This window comes from Xyrauchen texanus, chromosome 46 (genome assembly GCF_025860055.1).
Source record: "Xyrauchen texanus isolate HMW12.3.18 chromosome 46, RBS_HiC_50CHRs, whole genome shotgun sequence".
NCBI lineage: Eukaryota > Metazoa > Chordata > Actinopteri > Cypriniformes > Catostomidae > Xyrauchen > Xyrauchen texanus.
Window position 1 is genome coordinate 13854838 of NC_068321.1, and position 23542 is coordinate 13878379.

Below are 23542 nucleotides of genomic sequence, written 5' to 3' on the forward strand. Positions count from 1 at the left end.
ACAAGTGCGCCGGCTTGCTTCCCTCACCTGTGTCTCATAGCACGCTTAACACAGCTGCGCCTCTGACTAAAATGTCCAGCAAAATATCTGAATAGTCAAAAACCGGGAAACGATTGTCTGGTATATGCTGCCGCATTTTCCGCAGTTTACAAAATTAGTTTGTTTATTGACACATATATATTGAGGCAATGTGGTCATTTACATAAATGGAGTGCAGGATAACAGCACAGAAATGGCTTGGAGACATGAAGTGAATTTTACAGTATTAGATTGTGTGGGTTTATTTATTAACCCAGATTTCCTTGAAAGTAATACTGTATCCTAACCAGACAAGATCAGGTGCATTCCACACTGAACGCAAAACTGCTGCACGATGTGGCACAGTCACAACCAATAAGAACATAATTGATGTTAAATGTACTTATGAGAAGCAAGAGTGGGCAGGGCTGCCCATGCAACACCCAAGAAATAGAAACCAAACGATCGACAAAATGTCACTTCTCGTGATCACAGCTAGTTAGAACAAATATATGGAAAATATACTTTTTACGTGTTCTGTGTCACTTTAGTGTGTAGCTTCTAGCTAGGACACGGTGTGAAGCTTTCATTTGACTAAATACAAATTATTGACTGGTCGCTTTATGCATGTTTTCTTGCAGGCATTCTTTGCGAAAGATTACATCGCAAATCATCCAGAGGACGGAGAAAAAATTACTCGTCTTAGGGAACTGATGTTTGAACAGGTACTACAATGGTTTTAATAATGTTTATTATATACATTTTTCTTGTTATGCTCTACTGTAAAATGTTTAAATATCTCAATTCGGCTGATAATGAGTTTGTGCAGACTGCAGAGTAATGTGCTCTCAATCCGTAGTGATGTTCGATTGGGGAATGAATTGTTCTTTTACATTTGTTTTCAATTAATTATTGATCAGACCTTTTCGCAAATGATTCATTAGCAAATTGGTCTGAATTAAAATCATTTAATCCTTAGCAATCACAAATTACTGGAAAAGTCATGGAAATTCCTTCAAAAACGTTTTAATCTTAATTAAAAAGTGTCAAACATTTTAGTTATGTAAAAAGGTACTCAAATAAAAAACTCTATTTTTGTGTACTGTATGTAAATGTTTTGTTTGTTCTAATATCAATAAAAAAATTCTGTCTACAAACAGGCCCATATTTTGGAATTTGGTTTGGCAGTGCACGAGAAATTCGTCCCGCAGGATATGAAGCCATTACATAAAAAGCTTGTAGACCAATTTCATGTAATGCGCTCCAGTCTGGGAATTCAAGTATGTTTGCATACACTTTTATTTTTACAAAATGCTGGTATTACGTTTTCAACGAGAAATTGTGAACCAGGGTCTAAAAAATTGTGTATTTTGTTGTTCAGCCGCAAGAGTTTCCTGCTTACGTACGAGTTAGTCCATTGCATTTAGCCAATGGCAGTCCACGCACCTGTAGGACCCCTGTACCTAATACCATCAGCCCAGAGGGAGGCAGAATCGTGGCAAGACGAAGGTTTGTGTCATGTTAACTAGACTGTTGGTAATATGTTCCTTGTTTGGGTTTTTATTAGGATTATTGAGACATAAGATAAAATGCTTTAAAATCAGAGACACATAGGGGCAGGAAGAAAAAGATAGATATACTGACTACCTACTTGTTTGTCATGTGAAAAGTTGGATTAACTGTGTGTTTTATACAGATCAAATCCCAGCCAAGTAGTTGTGATTTTGGGATGTTCATACAGTATATCAAGTTTTTTCAATTGGCAGTTCAAGATACACCCACACGTGTGCTGAATTGTTCCTCACTTTGTTGCTCTTGTGTCTTTCACTTCTCTTATAGTCCTCTCAGCTATCCAGCCGTCAACAGATACTCCTCATCCTCATTGTCATCACAGGCCTCAAATGAAGTGAGCAACATCACCGGCCAATCAGAGAGCTCAGATGAGGTCTTCAACATGCAGGTGAGAATTCCAATGGAACAACAACTGCAATATTTTAGTTACATTATTAATTTACATGTTTAATTCATTTCTGCCTTTAAGCTTGGATGGGCCCAAAGAGAAAAATATACTCAAAATATTAATAACTACAGTCTTGATCAACACAAAATAGGTATCATTTTAAAGTTTTGAAGCTGTACAAATTCAAGCTTTACAATGCATGTAGGCATTATGACCAAAACTGAATAAGTGCTTTGAAATTTGCAGACAAATCAGAAGTGTTCCGTTTTGATAATTTATGAATAATTTTGCACTGCACATTTTATTGTAATCAGTAAAAACATCAAACTGATTAAATAGCCATGTTACATATGTTGTTGGAAATCTCTCAAAGAGTAGAAAATCAGATTTGTTTTATTCACAGACAAAAATATAGCGAGTAATAGCAAAGTATAAAACATTACATCTGCCTCATACATGTTACATGTAAAAGGTGTTGTTTCCACAAAGAACTTCACAAAAAATAATTAGAACATAAAATATCACATACCATGACTTAGAGGAGGCAATAATCTTTAAAACGAGCCCACACACACACAACATAATTGGATGCATACATCATTAGATAATCCACACAAATCCCAATGTAACTTTCCTGGATGATATGACTTCATCGGAAATTATGCAGTATGTTGTCCAATGTCATGGAACACTAAACTAATAGTATTAGGATTCAGATCGCTGCAACCAGAGGTGGAAGTCATATAAATATAGGATAGTTCACTCTAATTACATATGGCCACCAGGTGATGGCGCCAAGTACATGACACAGACTTAATTATGACTCAAATGACACAGAATAGAACTGAATGAGATCTCATTACTCATTCATACATGCTTTGGAGAGAGAGCATACCTTTAGTCATTGTTTTATTTGCACGTGTAATTAGTTCTTATGTACAATTATTTAGTTTGATTTGTTTGGAGATTTTTTGGACACTAGGATAAATAGTTTTTGTTATGCTATAAATTTTGATTGCAGTTACAGGTGCCATGATTGGTACTAAAACAAAGCAGTTTTTCGAAACTATCTTATTTACACCCTGAGATATACAGTATAATGACAAATTGGAAAAATAATGTTTTTTTGTGATTTTTCAGCGGTTTCTTTGGCTGATAGTCTCAGAATTTATCATAACCTATATCATTAAAACATTTGAAAAGTTTTCTTTCCAATTATGCCAAACAATTGACCCATAAGCCTTTCATTTTGGGTATGCCACTGAAACAGGAAATCTTTCAAAACACCCAGAGATCTTAAAGGGTTATACTATTTCACTATTTTTTTTTCTAGCCCAGTCCTTCTACCTCAAGTCTCAGCTCAAATCACTCTGGTTCACACAATGTAAACAGCTCTGCCCCCTCCAGCAATAGAGGTAAGTGAGGTCAATTGACTATAAGCAATATGGCACTTGAAAGCAAGCCGTGCTTACAGCGGCCCACAACATTATTGCCATTGTTTCATAGCATTGCCTCATTTTCTTTGTTATTTTGGATTTTTCAACAAAATGTTTCTCTTCACTAGCCTCTCCACTGCCGTCTGACAAGCACAAGCACTCCAGAGATAACACCTGTCTCTCTCCACGGGACAGACTCTGCAGTGGCATGTTTCCCAGCCCGCTGGATCCCACACAGGTCTGTGCAGTTCTACCTGTAGTAGAGTTGTGCTTCTATGACCTCTATTTAAAAGACAACATGATACAACTTTCACATGCATATCACTTCCATATGATTATTAATAAATAACTATATAAATATATGTTTTATAGTTGGTGAAAGTAGACTTTATTTAATGCAATTTTGTTTTTTTTATAATAACATGCACTAATGAATCGTGCACAAAAAGGCAATAGACATTTAAGAAAGTAAGTTCAGTTCAGGTTAATTTGGATATCATGTTATCTTTAAATAAAGTCTAGTTCACAGTGTTCTGCAAACTTCTACAGAGAAAGACAATATTGCAGGTGTGTCAGATTAAAGCGATTTTTCTTTTTTTTTTTACCTCTTGCAGAGGATGATTCCATTCCAAATCCCAGTGGATACAGCATTAGCACGATGTGAAACCAATCTACCAACACCTGAGATGGGTATTGTCAGATTTCTGCTATGAGATAACACTTGTAGTTATACCAGAATTGGTTATGAATCGATTCATGACACGCTTTTTTCTTCCTTTGTGTGTGTGTGTTGAATAGGATCTCTTTGCAAGAATGTTAGGTCACTTTCTCCCATGCCAACAGCAAGGTCCCCTCAGAAGGTGAGTGTTTAATTGTGCTTAATTTACTCTGTGCTAGCTGTCGTATTCTATTTGCTCTAGAACCATGCACTTATATACTGTACAGTTTAGAATAGTTGTTATTACAACCGTTGTACTGTATATAGGCCTCAAAGAGAATTCGGACACTAAAGCCACATGGATAAATGTATGAACATTGTATTGTCATTGCATTAGATCAAGCCAAGTGTCTGCAAATAAATTATGCTTGACCTTTTCTCAGAGCTAACTTCACTTGTTCGAGCTATTTTCCAATTACTTTTAACCAACTAGTCCTAAGGTAATTTTTTGTGTGTGTATGAATTTGTCAGATATTTTTCTCTAAGGGGCAATATTTTCTGATTTTTTTCCCCCTCCTTTATGAAAGCATTATTTGGTAACCATTTTGATTCATTAATATAAATCATTAAGACTGATAATGTAATCCATATATTTTATGACATCATTTGTATAACTAGGATTATAATGGAATATTAAGAACTAGGTTAAATTAGACTTTAAAAATAAAAAAAACTAAATTATTAATTTTGAGGGCTTTTGTTTGTTTTGTTTTTTTGCCTCCACATTTTGAATTTCGGGGGGCATTTTTGTCATTTTATGTTGCATTTTTGCCCAGAGCCCCTCTAAATGTATGACCCTGATATATGAAGTCACTATTAACTATTGACATGTTCCACTAATGTTTGACAACAGAAAAAAAGAGTCCAAGTACTTTTTGTCATAATCTTTACCAGTATATCTGTTGTTTTATCATTTAAAACATTACCATTTTAAAATCTAGTTTAAATCACATACTTGCATCAAGTTTGTGGAAATATTTTCTTTGTGCCCATGTTGGTTTCCTACATTTATGGAAAAACATTTATTGCATTTAAAAAAAAACTTTCAAAATGTCATATGGTGTAACCATCAAGTTAAAGGTAGTAAAATACTTTCCTTGCACTTTATACTTTCATTTTTCATATTTAATCGCGATTAATCACATATTTTGAAAGTGCTGAAATTTGAGTTTAAATATAATAATTTCTTGGTCAAAATGCATTAATTTCCTTCTTAGGAAAGAAAAAAAAATTAACAATATAATGCTTTATTAATATTTTACAAACATAGCCTTCCACAGAATTAAGATAGAAGTGCACTAAAATAACACCAAATTCAAGGAAAAAAATTAAATAAATAAATATATATATATATATATATATATATATATATATATATATATATATATTGACAGCTCTAATTTAAACATTTATTTCATACTTTTCATAAACCATACTTTTCAAGGTAAAAAAAAAAGTTTTTGCATTTTTTAGTCACAAATATCCAGAAATTTCTTTGGGTTGCTCCATTTGACCTTTGATTTGATGGAAAAAAAGGTTTTCAAATATGAATATTATTTTTAAACAAAAAATTTCACTGCTTCATTTTTAAAAATAAATGATAATAATAGATTGTTCCAATCTACATGCAATTTAGCTTTTAATTATTCTCTAAGTAGTTTTACTGCTTAGAAGTTCTTGACTTTAAGAAAAATAAATATAAAAATGTCAGAAACAGAAAACATTAATCATATAAGAGGTGTATTCTTTTTGGGGCCACTGTATGTTCATATTTGGATACACATGAACTATTGATGTGTTATGCATTATGAACCGATCAGGTACAACATTAAAACCACCTGCCTAATATTGTGTAAGTCCCCCTCATGCTGCTAAAACAGCACTAACTCGCATTTCAGAATAGCATTCAGAGATGATATTTGTCTCACCACAATTGTACAGAGTGGTTATCTCTGTACAGAGATATAAATAGAGTTACCAGGGACTCTGTCAGTTCAAATCAGTCTGGCCATTCTCTGTTGACCACTCTCATCAACAAGGCATTTCATCCACAAAACTGCCTCACTGGTTGGTTTTTGTTTTTAGCACCATTCTGAGTAAATTTTAGAGACTGTTGTGTGTGAAAATCTCAGGAGATCAGCAGTTACAGAAATACTCAAACCAGACACCAACAACATGACACGGTCCAAATCACTGATATAATTTTTTTTCCCCATTCTGATGGTTGATGTGAATATTAACTGAAGCTCCTGACCCGTATCTGCATGATTTTATGCACTGCACTGCTGCCACACGATTAGCTGATTAAATAATCACATGGATCATTGTTGGTGCCAGATGGGCTGGTTTGAGTATTTCTGTAACTGCTGATCTCCTGGGATTTTAACACACAACAGTCTCTACAGTTTACTCCGAATGGTGCCAAAAAAAAAACATCCAGTGAGCGGCAGTTCTACGAATGGAAATGCCTTGTTGATGAGAGAGATCAACAGAGAATGGCCAGACTGGTTCAAACTGTCAAAGTCTATGGTTAACTCATGTAACCGCTCTGTACAACTGTGGTGAGAAGGATATCATCTCAGAATGCTATTGTCACTGTTTTGGCGGCATGAGGGGGACCTACACAATATTAGGCAGGTGGTTTTAATGTTGTGGCTAATCAGTGTATAATGTTACCACATGATCTAAATATTTACAATTAACATCATGTTTCATCATGAATTTTGCCCTTGAATTTTGTTCTGCAGTCAATGGTCCCACCCCTCACGCCCTCCCCAACTGACGGCTTGCCGATGGGGAGCCTGGCATCTCACTCACCTGCCCGCTCTGGCAGCTACAGCAGTGGCATCTCCTCCCTCAGCCGCTGCAGTGTCTCTGAAACCTGCGGGATCGACCTCACGCAACCCGACCCTCCTCTGCCCCCCGCTGTTCCCACAGAGGTGCCCATTCGCCGTGGCAGCAAGACCCCTCCGCCCTACAGTGTCTACGAACGGAACAATCCCCGCCGGGCGACACCACTTCCCCACAGTCTGTCAGTGCCGCCCAGTACTGACAACCCCAGTCTGACCGCAAAACCCCAGCTGAATCGCACACAGCGAATTAATTCAGAACCTCGCCACCGGCCCACCCCCAGAAAGGTCTCCCAGCTGTAGCATGTCAATGGGATTACTTTTATGGGAAAAACTGGGACTACTTCTTTTCTTCTCTTTTTTTTTGCAGTATCTCATTGCAAAATTACTGTAGGCCAGTTTATGTATCATAACTGGCAATTTCAAAAGCAAGAAGGTACATTTACCTTTTACTTTGTCATTTAGTATTTTTCAATATTTTTGGAAGGCTTTTTCAGTCTTTTGCGTGTTACGGAACTTTCGTCATCAGCAGGGTCTACACGAACTATCCACGACATGGATTCAGATCCTCTGAACAGGTCAGTACGGACTCACAGTCAATTGAGAAGACTTCAAAAGTCTTCAATGCTCGACCATGCGTGAAACATAATGGCAAGCAAAAAAAACGAAGCTACCCTAGGCTTTACAGGACAGTAGAGGCAGACAGGAAAGTGGAAGAGAGAGAAGGGGAACTTGATCAGGACATGTGCCAAGCTGGATACGAACCCAGCTCCTGTGAGCAGACAGCTCTTGCATCTTGCGTTAGTGAGCTACCTTCTTCGCCACAAGAGGAAAGGAAAACAGAATGTGCTTATTTCGATCATTGATATTTTGCTATTTCAATGCTTTGATATTATATATAGAATCACAATTTTATTTTACGGTTGCATATATAGTGCTTTGGTGACTATTTTGTTAATGGCCCTTTTAGATGGTGAGTTACCTCTAGTTCAGTCGTATGTATCACACTCTCACCTAAGCTGAACTGGACTGAACTAGACATCTCACTGTCTCTCTGACATGCATATACAGCTGGAAATGTCAATGTATTAGAAAAGCCATGAAGAGATTATGTACGCTTTGAAATGGCATGTAATTTTCAGCAAAATCTGAAGATCTGGCAGGTCCATATCCCATTTAGAGAGCTCTGAAACCTATTGCTAGCAAGGTATTTTTGATAGAAGTACAAATTCAGTGTCTGTACAGCATTTCTTTTCACACTACTCTTACATAAACTGAGGTGTGCAGCAAGACCTGCATCTCATTTTATCTGCTTTGTACTTTCTGGAATGGCTAAAAGGTGCTACATATTTCTTAGTGTTCTTTTTATTTTAATGTAGCCTCGTATCTACCGAAACTGCCTGACCGTTAAATGTGCCATGTGATGAAATTGTGTGGTCTGCGAGTATTGTGCCAAAGATGCAAGCAGTATTAACTTTGTCAGTGAGAGTAGTTAGGAAAGCTTAACTGAAATTAGCATAACTGCTAGTGCTCAACAATGTGTTTCTTAAACTGTGTGCAGAGGCATAGATCAAGACTGCATGGGGCATGAGCAGTACAAAGCAATATAACCGTAGTAGTTTGCAGAGAGTGATATAAACTTAATATAAAACATCCTCTAGTTCTGAAATGAGTTTCCCCTGCAGCCTAGTCTCATATCAGGTTGGCCTACTGCAATTATTTCTAAACTAGGCCTTTATTGGGTAGATTGTCAAAATGGTCTTTTCAATTTGAAATCTGATAGGACTTTTCGCATTAAGATTAGAGATTAAATTTGGACTTTCTTATTTGGACTGATCAAACACAAAGATAAAGAGATTATGTTTTTTTTCTTTATTCTAAAAAGGAATTCGGATAAATTTTATGCATCATTTTCATCAAAGTAACTAAATAAATCCTTACTCCTTTTTATCTTTTACATGTACAATGTAATTTGTACTACCACTGAAACACCCCGCCCCCAAAAAAACTGCTAACAAAGCGTACTTGTGCAGCAAGTGTCTGCTTCAAAGTTATTAGTGAAAACATCAAATTCAGAAACATCTGATTCAGTTTAATTAAAAGAAAGATGTTAATGTTGGAAATTGTTTTTTTAAATTGCCACATATCATATAATCTTAATCAATGGTAAGAAACAGCTTTTTCACTGCCAACCTGAAAGCCCACAATTCTTTAAATGAATATTGAATTATGCCTATTTGAGAGATATATATATATATATATGAAGCTTCAAAAATTGCACAGAAGAACACCAGTAGAAATCAGCCTTTGTGAATTGAGGTCGCCATTTGTTGATCACGACTGGACAATTGAAATAGTTTATATGTGATGAAATTGTTCACATATCACAAAAAAATCCCCACGTGATTTTATTGTTTAGTTACTTTTTTGGAACAAAATTTATGTTCTGTGTGAAAATACAAAGTGCTGTATTTTTTGCCAACCTAAAACATTCAAAAGTGGCGTTCCAATGGAATGATTACAAAATATCAATACAGATGGGCACTGTAAATTATTTGTTTGTAATCTATTTTATTATTGGCTTTGCAGCTACAATATGTTCCCATATTCCCATGGCTCATTTTAGGCAATCATGTTTTGTAATTTTAATAGATTGCCAATTGTTAATTCGCAGGACTTCAGCTCTAGCTGCACTTGTATTTTTCCTCTCCTGTTTTCTCTCCTCTCACTCTCCTATTTTATGTATTATACTCTTTCTGTTCAATTTTTTGAACTTGTAAAGTTGTACTTTATATCATATGATGGGATGAAAGTATTCCATATAGCCTGTGTTACAAATTTTGTACAAAAGGTGTTTATATGAAAATGTATCCAGTTCATAGCTTTGAATGTTGCAACTAAAGTTTTTATTTGTAAATGTTGAATATTAACCATCAAACAAATAAAGGTTCATTGATGTAAAATGTGGGTTTTCTGTTTTTATGAAGACTACCGGTCAAAATTTTTGAAACATTTGAATGAAATGTTTCTCATGATGTTAAAAATCTTTTGATCTGAAAGTGTATGCTTAAATGTTTGAAATTAGTTTTGTAGACAAAAATATAATTGTGCCATCATTTTAATTAATTTTATTATAAAACTAAAATTGTATCTAAAAATTATTTTTTGAAATTGATGACTTGGACCAAATAATAAAGAAAAGCAGCCAATAAGTGCCCACCATAGATGGGAACTCCTTCAATACTGTTTAAAAAGCATCTCAGGGTGATACCTCAAGAAGTTGGTTGTGAAAATGTCAAGAGTTCATGTCTGCAAATTCTAGGCAGTGTGTGACTACTTTGAAGATGCTAAAATATGTCTTCAGTTGACTGGTACTTAAAGACTGCAATCAACCCTTAGACCATTTGCAATGGTCTCTTACACTGTTTGAAGGCAATTCCATATTAATCATTGGAAGGTAAGTTTAAATGTTAACTTAAGTATGGAGTACTGCGTAAATACCATGCAACAAGTATATGTAAAACTAAAGTTGAAGTCCGAAGTTTACAGACACTTGTTGAAGTCATTAAAACTCATGTTTTAACCACTCCACAGATTTCATATTAGCAAACTATTATTTTGACAAGTTATTTAGGACATCTACTTTGTGCATGACATGAGTAATTTTTCAAACTATTGTTTACAGACAGATCATTTCACTTTTAATTCACTATCACAATTCCAGTAGGTCAGAAGTTTACATGCACTAAGATAACTATATGCCTTTAAGCAGCTTGGAAAATTCCAGAAAATTATGTCAAGCCTTTAGACAATTAGCTTCTGATAGAAGGTGCACTGAATTGGAGGTGTACCTCTGGGTGTATTTTAAGGCCTACCTTCAAACTCTGTGGCTCTTTTCTAAACATCATGGGAGAATCAATAGAAATCATCCAAAACCTCAGAAAAAAATTTTTGGACCTCCAAATGTCTGGTTCATCCTTGGAAGCAATTTACAAATGCCCGAAGATACCACATTCATCTGTACAAATAATAGTATGTAACTATAAACACCATGGGACCACGCAGCCATCATACCGCTCAGGAAGGAGATGCATTCCATCTAGAGATTAATGTAGTTTGGTGCGAAAAGTGCAAATTAATTTTGCACTTTTTTTTGAGATTCTGGAGTAAACGGGTATACTAGTATCTATATCCACAGTAAAACGAGTCCTATATCGACATAACATGAAAGGCTGTTCATCAAGGAAGAAGCCACTGCTCCAAAACCACCATAAAAAAGACAGATTACAGTTTGCTAGTGCACATGGGGACAAAGATCTTACTTTTTAGAGAAATATCCTCTGGTCTGATGAAACAAAAATTGAACTGTTTGGCCATAATGACCATCGTTATGTTCGGAGGAAAAAGGGTAAGGCTTCCCAAAGAACACCATCCCAACCATGAAGCATGGGGGTGGCAGCATCATGTTGTTGGGTGCTTTGTTGCAGGAGGGACTGGTGCACTTCACAAAATAGATGGCATCATGAGGAAGGAAAATTATGTGGATACATTGAAGCAACATCTCACGACATCAGCCAGGAAGTTAAAGCTCTGTCAAAAATGGGTCTTCCAAATGGACAATGACCCAAAGTAAACCTCTAAAGTTGTGGCAAAATGGCTTAAGGACAACAAAGGCATGGCCATCACAAAGCGCTGACCTCAATCTGAATTTGTGAGTAGAACTGAAAAAGCGTGTGCGAGCAAGAAGGCCTACAAACCTGACACGGTTACACCAGTTCTGGCTGGAGGAATGGGCCAGAATTCCAGCAACTTATTGTTAGAAGCTTGTGGAAGGCTCCCCAAAATGTTTGACCCAAATTAAACAATATAAAGGCAATGATTCCAAATGCTAACAAAGTGTATGTAATCTTCTGACCCACTGGGAATGTGATGAAAGAAATAAAAGCTGAAATAAATAATTATCTCTACTATTATTCTAAGGTCCTACTGAAATGTTTTGGAAAGTCAACCATCAACACAAATTTACACAACAATACAACCCACCAAACAGACTGTAAAGCAGTGTCCAAATATCCATACTTCCCAAATTTATAATATTCCAAAAACAGTATGCCAACGGAGTAGTATGTTCAAATCCTCATGAAGCAGTAAACAAGAAACACCCAGATAATCTATTATTTCCGGCGAGATTCTAAAGTGCGGATCAACTGGACACTTTTAATACCCCATAATCTTTCAAGAGCTGAGGAGACATTGGCTGTGTCTCGTTTGGAAAGCTGCATCCTCCGGAGGTCACATTTTTCGGCCGCAAACGTCATCGAGGCTGTCTTGTTTCAGAAAAGTGAGTAGGACACTTTGAATGCAGCCTTTGAATGTGACCTTCTTTCACGGGAATTCGGAGGATGCATGAGGTGTTTGCTTTGTGGGCACTCACAACCCACAATTCTTTGCTTCATCAGAAATGTCGAAAAAAATGTACGCCAATTTGCCCGTAAATATGATGTTCAAATGCAAGGAATGTTAATTCCCAAGTTGAAGTACCTCAGTAGATGGTGCAGAAAATATAATTAAAATATAGTATTAACTTAAAGCACACCTGTAAAATCTACTTTCTTTTCTCTTTACATCATTATAACTCTCCTAAAGTGTGAGTAGCGTGCTGTCATAGCAACCATGTTACGTTCTGTTTCCGTTTGTCTTAGGAAGGCCGTCTAGTTTAAACGAGGCTTGTTTAAAGGAGGACACTCAGTATACTGCAGCCTTCAAAAAAAGCATCCAACCTAGCATGCAGCATTTGAATTGAAACACACCAAATGTGCTCAAAATGCTGGATTTAAAAGAAAGGGGAGAACTGCGAGTGGGAAGTCATTTCAGCTGTATTTGCTATATTTACAAAGATATTTGTTCCTTGTGCTTAAATGACGCTTGTTTAACAAAACCTGACTAGAATGGTAAATCTATCTTTCACAGCCTCTTTATATGGCGCTAATACATTATAGTATTTTATTTTATTTTTTACAATTTTTTTGCAAGGGTACAATTTAGAATAACAATAACGTAGTACTCACACAATATTTTCTAATACAATCTCTTTCGTCTTTCAATCAAATTCCTACTCGTTCAAAATGTATATTCCTGTGCGTTGTGGACTTGGAGGGCTTTAGGACCATGTCAGAAGCGCCCTTCGTGTCGTACTGGACGGAGCGACAGCACATACATAAAAGACAGTCGGTGAGTCCTGGAGATCATGGTCATTCATTAATTTAAAGTGCTATGTTATGCGAGACATGTGTACCTGTATGTTATTTTGACCATGTATTATGAAGTCCATTACACGCCCCCTGTTTGCCCTTGTTTACAGTAGTAGTGTGACCTGTCAATACAGCATGGTAGCTATACAAGCTAAACCACGTGAATTTACCCGTGAAATTATGCGAATTCACGTAGAATTATATTCAGTTAAAAATGGCAAGAAGCAAGGATGATGTAAGAAAAGGACAACGACACTGTGCATTTACTAATGTTATGGCTAATTGTAGTTTGCCTTAGACAGAGTTCAGAGGCTGAATTTCTAAATGTAGCGAGCTAACTACATCATTTTGAGCTCCTAGGGACAGTTCTTGGTGTTTCGATACAAGTTTTTAATACTTGAACACGTGTCTTAAAAATTCTACGCTCGTGGCGAGTAAAAAGCAAGACGCGACACTACGGCCAATACGACCGTTCTTTATATGTGTATTATAGTTTATACATACTTTATAATCTAGAGTGAATGCTACTGTACTGAGCCTTGCCATAAGCATTTAAATGCCCGGTGAACACTGTGTAAGCTGTGCAAAGGAAACTAGACTTTACAGACCTATATATATATATATATATATCACTCACCTAAAGGATTATTAGGAACACCTGTTCAATTTCTCATTAATGCAATTATCTAATCAACCAATCACATGGCAGTTGCTTCAATGCATTTAGGGGTGTGGTCCTGGTCAAGACAATCTCCTGAACTCCAAACTGAATGTCAGAATGGGAAAGAAAGGTGATTTAAGCAATTTTGAGTGTGGCATGGTTGTTGGTGCCAGACGGGCTGGTCTGAGTATTTCACAATCTGCTCAGTTACTGGGATTTTCACGCACAGCCATTTCTAGGGTTTACAAAGAATGGTGTGAAAAGGGAAAAACATCCAGTATGCGGCAGTCCTGTGGGCGAAAATGCCTTGTTGATGCTAGAGGTCAGAGGAGAATGGGCCGACTGATTCAAGCTGATAGAAGAGCAACTTTGACTGAAATAACCACTCGTTACAACCGAGGTATGCAGCAAAGCATTTGTGAAGCCACAACACGCACAACCTTGAGGCGGATGGGCTACAACAGCAGAAGACCCCACCGGGTACCACTCATCTCCACTACAAATAGGAAAAAGAGGCTACAATTTGCAAGAGCTCACCAAAATTGGACAGTTGAAGACTGGAAAAATGTTGCCTGGTCTGATGAGTCTCGATTTCTGTTGAGACATTCAGATGGTAGAGTCAGAATTTGGTGTAAACAGAATGAGAACATGGATCCATCATGCCTTGTTACCACTGTGCAGGCTGGTGGTGGTGGTGTAATGGTGTGGGGGATGTTTTCTTGGCACACTTTAGGCCCCTGAGTGCCAATTGGTCATCGTTTAAATGCCACGGCCTACCTGAGCATTGTTTCTGACCATGTCCATCCCTTTATGGCCACCATGTACCCATCCTCTGATGGCTACTTCCAGCAGGATAATGCACCATGTCACAAAGCTCGAATCATTTCAAATTGGTTTCTTGAACATGACAATGAGTTCACTGTACTAAAATGGCCCCCACAGTCACCAGATCTCAACCCAATAGAGCATCTTTGGGATGTGGTGGAACGGGAGCTTCGTGCCCTGGATGTGCATCCCACAAATCTCCATCAACTGCAAGATGCTATCCTATCAATATGGGCCAACATTTCTAAAGAATGCTTTCAGCACCTTGTTGAATCAATGCCACGTAGAATTAAGGCAATTCTGAAGGCGAAAGGGGGTCAAACACAGTATTAGTGTGGTGTTCCTAATAATCCTTTAGGTGAGTGTATATCAGCCCAAAAAGGCTGTTTAGGTAGGCAGCTCGATAGGTTTTGAGGCACATCTGTTGTATGGCTAAAGCACATAAATGTTTTACTGCACATCATAGTTAGTTCAAGAGTAAAGATCAGTGTCACAGTGTTTGCTATATACAGTAGATATCAAGTAATGCCAGCACGTGAAGACATTGCAATGAAAAGAGGTCAGTCCCCCATGTGGGAGCTGGATTTAGTTTCTAGGTTACTTAATTAACAGCTGCCCTGGTGGAGTCATTATGCTCAAGAATAATGAAAAAGTTCAAAGCCATAACACCATGAATGTGAAGTTGCAGAGTCTTCAGTTCTAGACTACCCTGCTGCAAAGACCAACTTAAACCAGCACACATTTCCAGACTGCTGTATTCTGTTTAGTGAAGGTTAATTTGAATTCTCATTGGCATGCTCTTTTATTGTTTAGGAGACTTAAAGGGATAGTTTATCCTAAAATGAAAATTCTTTATTCATTTACTCACCCTCATGCCATCCTAGATGTGTATGACTTTCTTTGCAGAACACAATCAAGTCCTTTATTACAATCTCTATTTTCACTTTCGCATTTACATCTGAAAGTCACATGTAGTGCCTGTTTAGTTTCACTTTCACATCTGAAGGTGAAAGTGGAGAGTTATTGTAAAAAAAAAAAAAAAAGACTTAAATATTGATCTGTTTCTCACCCACTTTTATCATATCACTTCTGAAGATATTGATTTAACCACTGGATTTGTATGGATTACCTTTATGCTGCACTTATGTGCTTTTTGGAGCTACAAAGTTCTGGCCACCATTTAATTGCATCGTTTGAACCTACAGAGCTGAAATATTCTTAAAAAAAATCTTTGTTTGTGTTCTGCTGAAGAAATAAATTCATACAAATCTGGGATGGCATGAGGGTGAGTAAATGATGAGAGAATTTTAAGTGAACTAAAAGGGAGATTACTGGGGTCTGTTCCTCAGAAGAAAAATCGGAGAGGCAGGAGGCTTAAGCAAAAGTCTTATTGATCTCAGTTCAATTTTATTGCTATTTAGGAGAAACAAATGAAATATTAAATAGATTTCATTTGTGTTTTTTCTTTCTTATGGGGTATAGAGCGCTGGTTCCAGAAGTAAAAATCCCATAAATTTTTTCCATAGATGAATTGATTTTCAACGACAGCTTATAAACCTTTAAAGACTGGCCTACCTTGAGCTCCGAGGTTGTTTATTGATGGTCTATGCTTCAGTTGAAGCCATCCGTCTGCAAACTTCATTGTTTGATGGCTGAATTCACTGTAAACAACTACATTACCCATGGTCCAGCAGAGAAAGCTTTACTAATCAGAGAACCGCAGCCAAGTGGGAGTGGTGGTGGAGTAGTGGGCTAAAGCACGTAACTGTTAATCAGAAGGTCACAGGTTCTAACCCCACGGCCACCACCATTGTGTCCTTGAGCAAGGCACTTAACTCCAGGTTGCTCTGGGGGGATTGTCCCTGTAATAATTGCACTGTAAGTCGCTTTGGATAAAAGCGTCTGCCAAATGCATAAATGTAAATGTAAATGCAACCAAGCCTGCAAAATGTGCCTTTGGAGGAACCCCGCACTACCATGATGCACTGTGAATGACGTAATCGAGTCGATGTCTCTCAACCTTAAACTACTTATATATTTGTAAATATCCAAATATTTTGCAATAAACTTAAAATATATTGTTTCAATACTTGAAATCAACAACCTAAAATCAATAGTTTTATATATGCATGTTGTTTTTATTCTATGACACAATTTCCATTGCTTTATGGGATTGTAGTCCGTGCCCCCATGAAAGACAGTAAGTACACATTGTTGTACCTTTGTCTTTTTGTCTTACTTTCAAATACTTTTTTGCTTCAAATCAAAGTTTGTAATGTTGTGATTCACCTCAGAGCTGGTTGGTTTTGTTCATTGTTTAGAACTCTTTTATGAAAGATTTTTCGAAAAGTCAACAGGAAAAATGAATGGGAAAAATATTTCCGGAACAGACACGGCTGAAAAAGTGGGTGGGCGCTGTTGTGCTCTATTGACCAACATGGTCTTTCTCATTTTTAAAAGTTAAGAGTGCTGTACACCAGCATCCAAAACACAACATATTCTGGTGACCAACTATGCTGGTCATTTTATCAGGTTAATGAAAATAAAATAATTCTAGTAGAACTTGGTAAAAGAGACTCTGTCCCATTCTTTTGTCTGGTGGTATAGAGCACATCATTAATCTCACATTACTCTCACGCTGCAAACTAACGGTCAAGCATTCTTGCTAAAAAACATATTTGCAGGTGCAGACATGAGACATTTTAATCAGATTTGGTCTGTGAGCACATTGTTTTGAAATTCACTAATAAAATGCAGAAGACATTAGGCTCATGCATCAAGGAATCTTAAAACTACCTTGCCGAGGTAGAAGAGCTGTCATTGCTGTTTCATACTACAACAGCAAGTTAAATAAACACTTTTGGACATATTTGATGACTGGTGCAATTAAAATGGTTTTGCTCAGGTATGCATAAATAAATGTGTTAGGCTACAGCTTTGCATTTCACAGGTAGCACATTTGACAGCAGTTCTCATAGGATAAAGAGTTTTAAAGATATAAACCGTATGCACATGAGGAATCTGTTGTGCTGGCACGAGACCACCTTGCACCATTTTGCAGCTGTGTGGAATGGTCACCTAGGTATTATTATAGTGGCGTTTTGCTTTCAAGTGAAGAAAACAGATATTTAATTGGGCTAAAGCTACAAAGAAATACATCTATGTTGAATAGTTCACCTAAAAATAAAAATGTTCCATGTTGTTCCAAACCAATATGAATTTCTTTCTTCTGTGGAACACAAAGGATATGTTAGGAAGAATAGAAGGGACTAAATGCAATGAAAGTGAAAGATGACTGAGACTTACATGCCTGACATCTCCCTTTGTGTTTCAAAGAAGAAAGAAATTCAAACAGGTTTGGTAATGTAATTAATGGCCACATTTTTATTTTTGTGTTAACTATGCCTTTAAAGTTGTGGCAAATGCTCTCAGCTGTTTTAAAATTGAAGAGAGAATTTGAAAGGAGTCTTTGATGAAAAATAAACTAGAAGCCTTCTTTTGATCACCTAGCACCAGTCCTAGATTCTCCCATCTGCCTATTTTTAAGAATAAACTATAAGATGCTCCACTTTACACACCTATGAGATGTGGGGTGTCTGTGGAAAATTAAAATAAATAGTTCTTTTTTTTATTTGACATTATTACGATGGTAATAGTTTAGTTGCTTTGCAACTAAATTAGCAAAGCAAATCAAAGCTCACAACTCAATGGAAAGGCCACAGCACAATGGAAATAAGCTACAACACTATAGAATTGAGCCACAATAAAACAAAATTATCAGAAAATAAAAATATGTCCTTATTTGTCCTGAAGTTCTCTGGACAATGCATACGTAGCTGGTTGGGTTTCTGCCAGAATTTAATCAACATTTCCAAAGGGATCAGATCAATTTACAGTATATTCAAAAAGACACTTCTTGTGTTGTGGCTTATTTTTGTTGTGTTGGGTCTTTTCTGTTGTGTTGTAGCATAATTTTGTTGTGTTATGTCTTATTTCCTTTGTGTTGTGGCTTATTTCCGTTGTGTTGGGTCTTTTCTGTTGTGTTGTAGCATAATTTTGTTGTGTTGTGTCTTATTTCCGTTGTGTTGTGGCTTATTTCCGTTGTGTTATGGTTTCGTTCTTTTGTGCTGTAGCTTAATTTAATTGTGCCGTGGCTTAATTTTGTTGTATTTTGGGCTATTTCCAATGTGCTGTGGCTTTTTTTTGTGTGTGACTTATTTTGGTGTGTAGTGACTTAATTGTGTTGTGTTGTGGCTTATTCCCATTGTGTTGTGACTTGTTTCCTTTTTGTTGTTGCATATTTCCGTCGTGTTGTGGCTTAATTTTGTTGTGTTTTGTCCTTTCTGTTGTGTTGTGGCTGTTTATGTTGTGTTTTCGATTATTTCCATTATGTGTTCTGTGTTGCTGTGGCTTAATTTTGATGTGTTGTGGCTTATTTCTGTTATGTCGTGGCTTAATTTTGTTGTGTTGTGGGTTGTTTCCATTTGTGTTGTGGGTTGTTTCTATTGTGTTGTGGCTAATTTTGATGTGTTATGGCTTTTTTCTGTTATGTCGTGGCTTAATTTCATTGTGTCGTGGCTTAATTTCATTGTGTTGTGGCTTATTTTCATTGTGTTGTGGGTTGTTTCTATTGTGTTGTTGCTTATTTTCATTACGTTGTGGCTAATTTTGTTGTGTTGTGGCTTATTTTCATTTTGTGAAGCTGTTTTGGAATAATATTTATTGTGAAAGCACTATGCAAATACTGTACATCTAAATTGAATAATTTTTTTTACTTTTAAGGTTATACAAACATAAATAGGGAAAATAAGATTGTAAGGAAACTATACACTTAATACAAAAAAAAGAACTATTTTTGGAAGACTTTTTAATGAAATAAATAAATAATTTTCATTTTTAAAAAATGGTGGTCCCTCAAAGGGAATCATCATATTTGGGATTCTAGGTATCGAAAGCTATTTGTTCATGTTAACCGAGAACCAAATAGGTATTTAGGCATTGTTTTATGCTACTATTGTAGGTAATGCAGCCTTTCTAAAATCTTGTCAATAGTTGTGGCAGTAATTTAATGTGCGTTAATGTTAATTTGATAAATGTTTTGTAAAGAAAAAAAATTGTGACCTCAGGAGTATTTTATATATATATATATATATATATATATATATATATATATATATATATATATATAATATAATATAATATAATTTTCCTTGCTTGAGCTGCATTTGACTCGCAGCAGTGCCACCTTGACAAATTCTGCACAGAGTTCTGATTCACTCAGCACTTTTTTTTCACCCTACATCCATTTCACTCACAGATCCTCTGCCAGGTTGTTGTAGTCTCCTCTTTTTTGAGCCTTTTGAAAGCCCTCCTTTGAGCTAATAGCTTCAAGACTTTTTTCCAAGTGCTTACCAGTAAATCTGCAAAGTTGCTGGAGGAAACCTTGAGGTCTTTTTTGGAAAAGTACTACATGCTGTTCTGCACCTTTTTTTTTTTTACTCTAACAAACTCTGTAAAATAAATGAGATGCACCTGTATTTTGTGTACCTCAAAATCAAGTATTACACTGCCAATTAATAGTATTAGATCAAGCATGGTCTTGTCAGATCCAATTTCTATGCCTGGATGGATTTTCTGCCCTATGCTTTGGGTTTTCTACATTTATACTTCAGCAATGTTCCCACAGAAGGCCTTAGCAAGGTGCAATTACTGCAGTGGCAAGATAATCATTATTTAATTGGTTACTTTTTAAGATGTTTTTTCTCTCTGACCTCACCTGGCCCTCACTTAACTTCCCAATTTGTTTCAAACAAGATGGTTAATGCTAAAGGGCCACATAGCTAAGTGTAGTTTTAATCTGTGATGCTCTTCTCTTCCACAGCTGTCTTTGTTTTGATGTGTTTTTAGTTCTTTTGTTCTCTTTTTGCGCTTTAGTCATCATTATTTTATCCTAGAAAATTCTTGAAACATCCTTTTTTCTTTTTCACTGGAGAGACTTTGAAAAAGGGTAAATCTTATGAAGCCTGTTGAGAAGAAATATTTTGCAATTTTACTATTTTTAGCACAATTAATAATTATTATTAATGAAACAAAGCTTTAAATACAACCAGCAAATCAACTGAAAATATACATCTGGAACACTTGCAATGACTTTCTCACCTGGACGTTTTGTTGATGGGTTAGGTTCCTTATTTTGTTTATTTGTTTTTGTTTTTTTACTTGAAGCTATTACCAGATATTTTGTCAAAGAATCCTTAAAATTTTGTCTAGCTAAACTCCTTGAAGAAGTCAAAGTCATTTTCAAAAACATTCCTTTTATTCTTCTCTCTTTGCAGGCAATGGCGCAGACAGGCTTTGGGCGAAGATACTTGAAAGCTTTTGTTAGCGGTTTCTTTGTAGCCGTCCCCGTCACAGTGACTGTTTTAGATCGTCTCGCCTATGTAGCACGCGTGGAAGGTGCCTCCATGCAGGTATGTCATCCTTTATCTGTCTTCTGGTTTGATCTAGTTTAGCTGGACATTTGTAAAGATGCATTGAAAGTTAATTCGAGTTGGGTCTGTGGTGCAGTGGTTTGATCACATGTCTAGACATGTGGTGACAGTGGTGTTCACATCAGGTGACGCAGATTTTACTTTTGAACAAACTCCTAATCCTAAAGATTGAACTTTGGTGTATAACTCATCCCACACCGTTTGTGCTACATACATGAATGATACCTCAAATCACACGGCTTATTAAAGAGAGATGTTATATTATGTTTCTAAGTGATCAAACTTCCCATAGAAACCAAAATTCCCATAGACGTTGAAGGAGGGACAAGAGCCATATAGGGACCATATTATCATAGAGACTTGGACTTTGACTAGTTAACAACCACCCATCAACCTCTTAACAGCTCACGATGGGCAAGTGCATTTTTACACTTTTCTATATACCAAGAACTTATGAGCAGTTCTGTTACACAAGATGAATGATATACAATAACATTTAGGACTTACATTATCACATGATTGCTAAATCAAACCAAATTTCCTAAACGTTGCATGAATAGCATTAATACCACAATGAAAGGGAAGCAGTGCAATATGCAAAGAATCCCAAATAATTACAAAGTGCTTTTCGATCTTTTTCTACAGCTTATTTTCAAGTGTCAGGTGATGTTTCTTCAGTGTTTATTTTTGTGTGCTGCGTGAACAGAGCAAGAACATAAAGCAAGCTTCTGGGCATTCAGACGGTTTAAAACTTGCGCATTAGGATCTGTTGTCATTACAGATAGGACGGAGGACTAATCTAAGTGGCTCTGATTGGCCATTGCCATTTCATTGCTCAACGGACATGTTAGTAATTAATTAGAATACTCAACCGCTGCAAAAACATGTTATAAATAGAAACCACTGACACAACAGGAGCAGACTTAAATTGAATTTTCACAATTACATAATTGTGGCAGCGGTAATCATAATCGCAATTAGTTTTTCGATTAATTGTGCAGCCCTACATCTAATAATGGCACAGAAAATCATTTCAATTCATTTTCAGTGAATAACAACATAAATTTCAGTCTTATCCTCACATAAAGCTTTCATATGGCTTCAAAAGACTTGGAATATTGTCATATTGCCTATTTTTATGGAGCTGGACTACCCTGGTCTCCATCCACTTTCATTGAATGAAAGAGAGCAGCTCAGACATTCTGCTCATTTTGTGTACCACAGAAGACAGAAATTCATGAGGGTGATACAACCCCAATTCCCAAAAAGTTGTGACTTTGAAAAATGCTAATAAAAACAAAAATGAGTGATTTGTAAATTATATTCACCATTTGCTATATTGAAAGCACCACATCTACACATTATATATTTTACCTTGTGAATTAAAAAGAAAAACATATTTTTTTTACAACAGTCATTTCAAATCAGATGATTGCAACACGCTCCAAAAAAGTTGAGTGTTTACCACTGTAAGACATCTAATAACACTTATTAAGCATTTGGGCACTGAAATCACAAGTTTGTGAAGTTTAAAAAGTGGAATTTCCCCACATTCATACATTACCCAGGTCTCCAGCTGCACAGTTGTATGGGGTCTTTGTTGCCATATAGTGCGCTTCATAATGCACCACACAATCTCAATTGGAGATGGTCAGGACTGCAGGCAGGCCAATCTAGCACCCGCACTCTGCTTATTCGGCCAGTTTGTAGTTTGTAGTGAAAATGCCAGGATATCCTTAGAAAAGACGTGCTGGATGGCAGTATATGCTGCTCCAAAATTTTTACATCTGTCTGCATTAATGGTGCTCTCACAGATGTGCGAGTTACCCATGCCATGGGCAATGACACACTCCTGTCCCATACAGACACTGGCTATTTGACCTGACACTGATAACTGCTTGGATGGTCCTTTTCCTCTTTGGCCCAGAGAACACAACGGCTTTGTTTTTCAAAACAGTATTTGAAATGTTGGAAAACACGGTTCCACTGTTCTACTTTCCATCTAAGATGAGACCAAGCCCAGAGAAGTCAGCAGCGCTTCTGGACAGTGTTGATGTACGGCTTCTGCTTTGCATAGTAAAGTCTTAACTTGCATTTGTGGATGCAGAGGCGAGTGGTGTTGACTAACAAATGTTTCCTAAAGTAATCCCAAGCCCATGTTCATGATTACATGATTACAAATGAATAATATTTTTAAGGCAGTGATGTTTGAGGGATCAGAGATCACGCGTATTCGAAGTGGTTTTTGTCTTACCTTTTACGCACAGAGATTTGACCAGATTGCTTGAATTTTTTAACTGTCTTGTGCACTGTAGAGGATGAAATGCCCAAAA

General features: G+C 36.6%; 2 protein-coding genes across 2 annotated transcripts in view; both read left to right on the forward strand.

Annotated features, from left to right (window-relative positions):
- Nucleotides 1-8976, forward strand: part of dock4 (dedicator of cytokinesis 4) — a 103623-nt gene extending 94647 nt beyond the window's left edge. The window contains exons 44-52 of the mRNA XM_052120214.1: nt 660-743; nt 1179-1298; nt 1400-1527; nt 1858-1978; nt 3312-3393; nt 3543-3652; nt 4029-4104; nt 4213-4274; nt 6880-8976. Of these exons, the coding sequence (XP_051976174.1) occupies nt 660-743; nt 1179-1298; nt 1400-1527; nt 1858-1978; nt 3312-3393; nt 3543-3652; nt 4029-4104; nt 4213-4274; nt 6880-7284 (1188 nt within the window). The 3' untranslated portion in view covers nt 7285-8976. The remainder of the gene's footprint in view (nt 1-659; nt 744-1178; nt 1299-1399; nt 1528-1857; nt 1979-3311; nt 3394-3542; nt 3653-4028; nt 4105-4212; nt 4275-6879) is intronic.
- Nucleotides 8977-12777: 3801 nt separating this feature from the next.
- immp2l (inner mitochondrial membrane peptidase subunit 2) overlaps nt 12778-23542 on the forward strand; it is a 116345-nt gene continuing 105580 nt past the window's right edge. The window contains exons 1-2 of the mRNA XM_052120236.1: nt 12778-13212; nt 21054-21188. Of these exons, the coding sequence (XP_051976196.1) occupies nt 13150-13212; nt 21054-21188 (198 nt within the window). The 5' untranslated portion in view covers nt 12778-13149. The remainder of the gene's footprint in view (nt 13213-21053; nt 21189-23542) is intronic.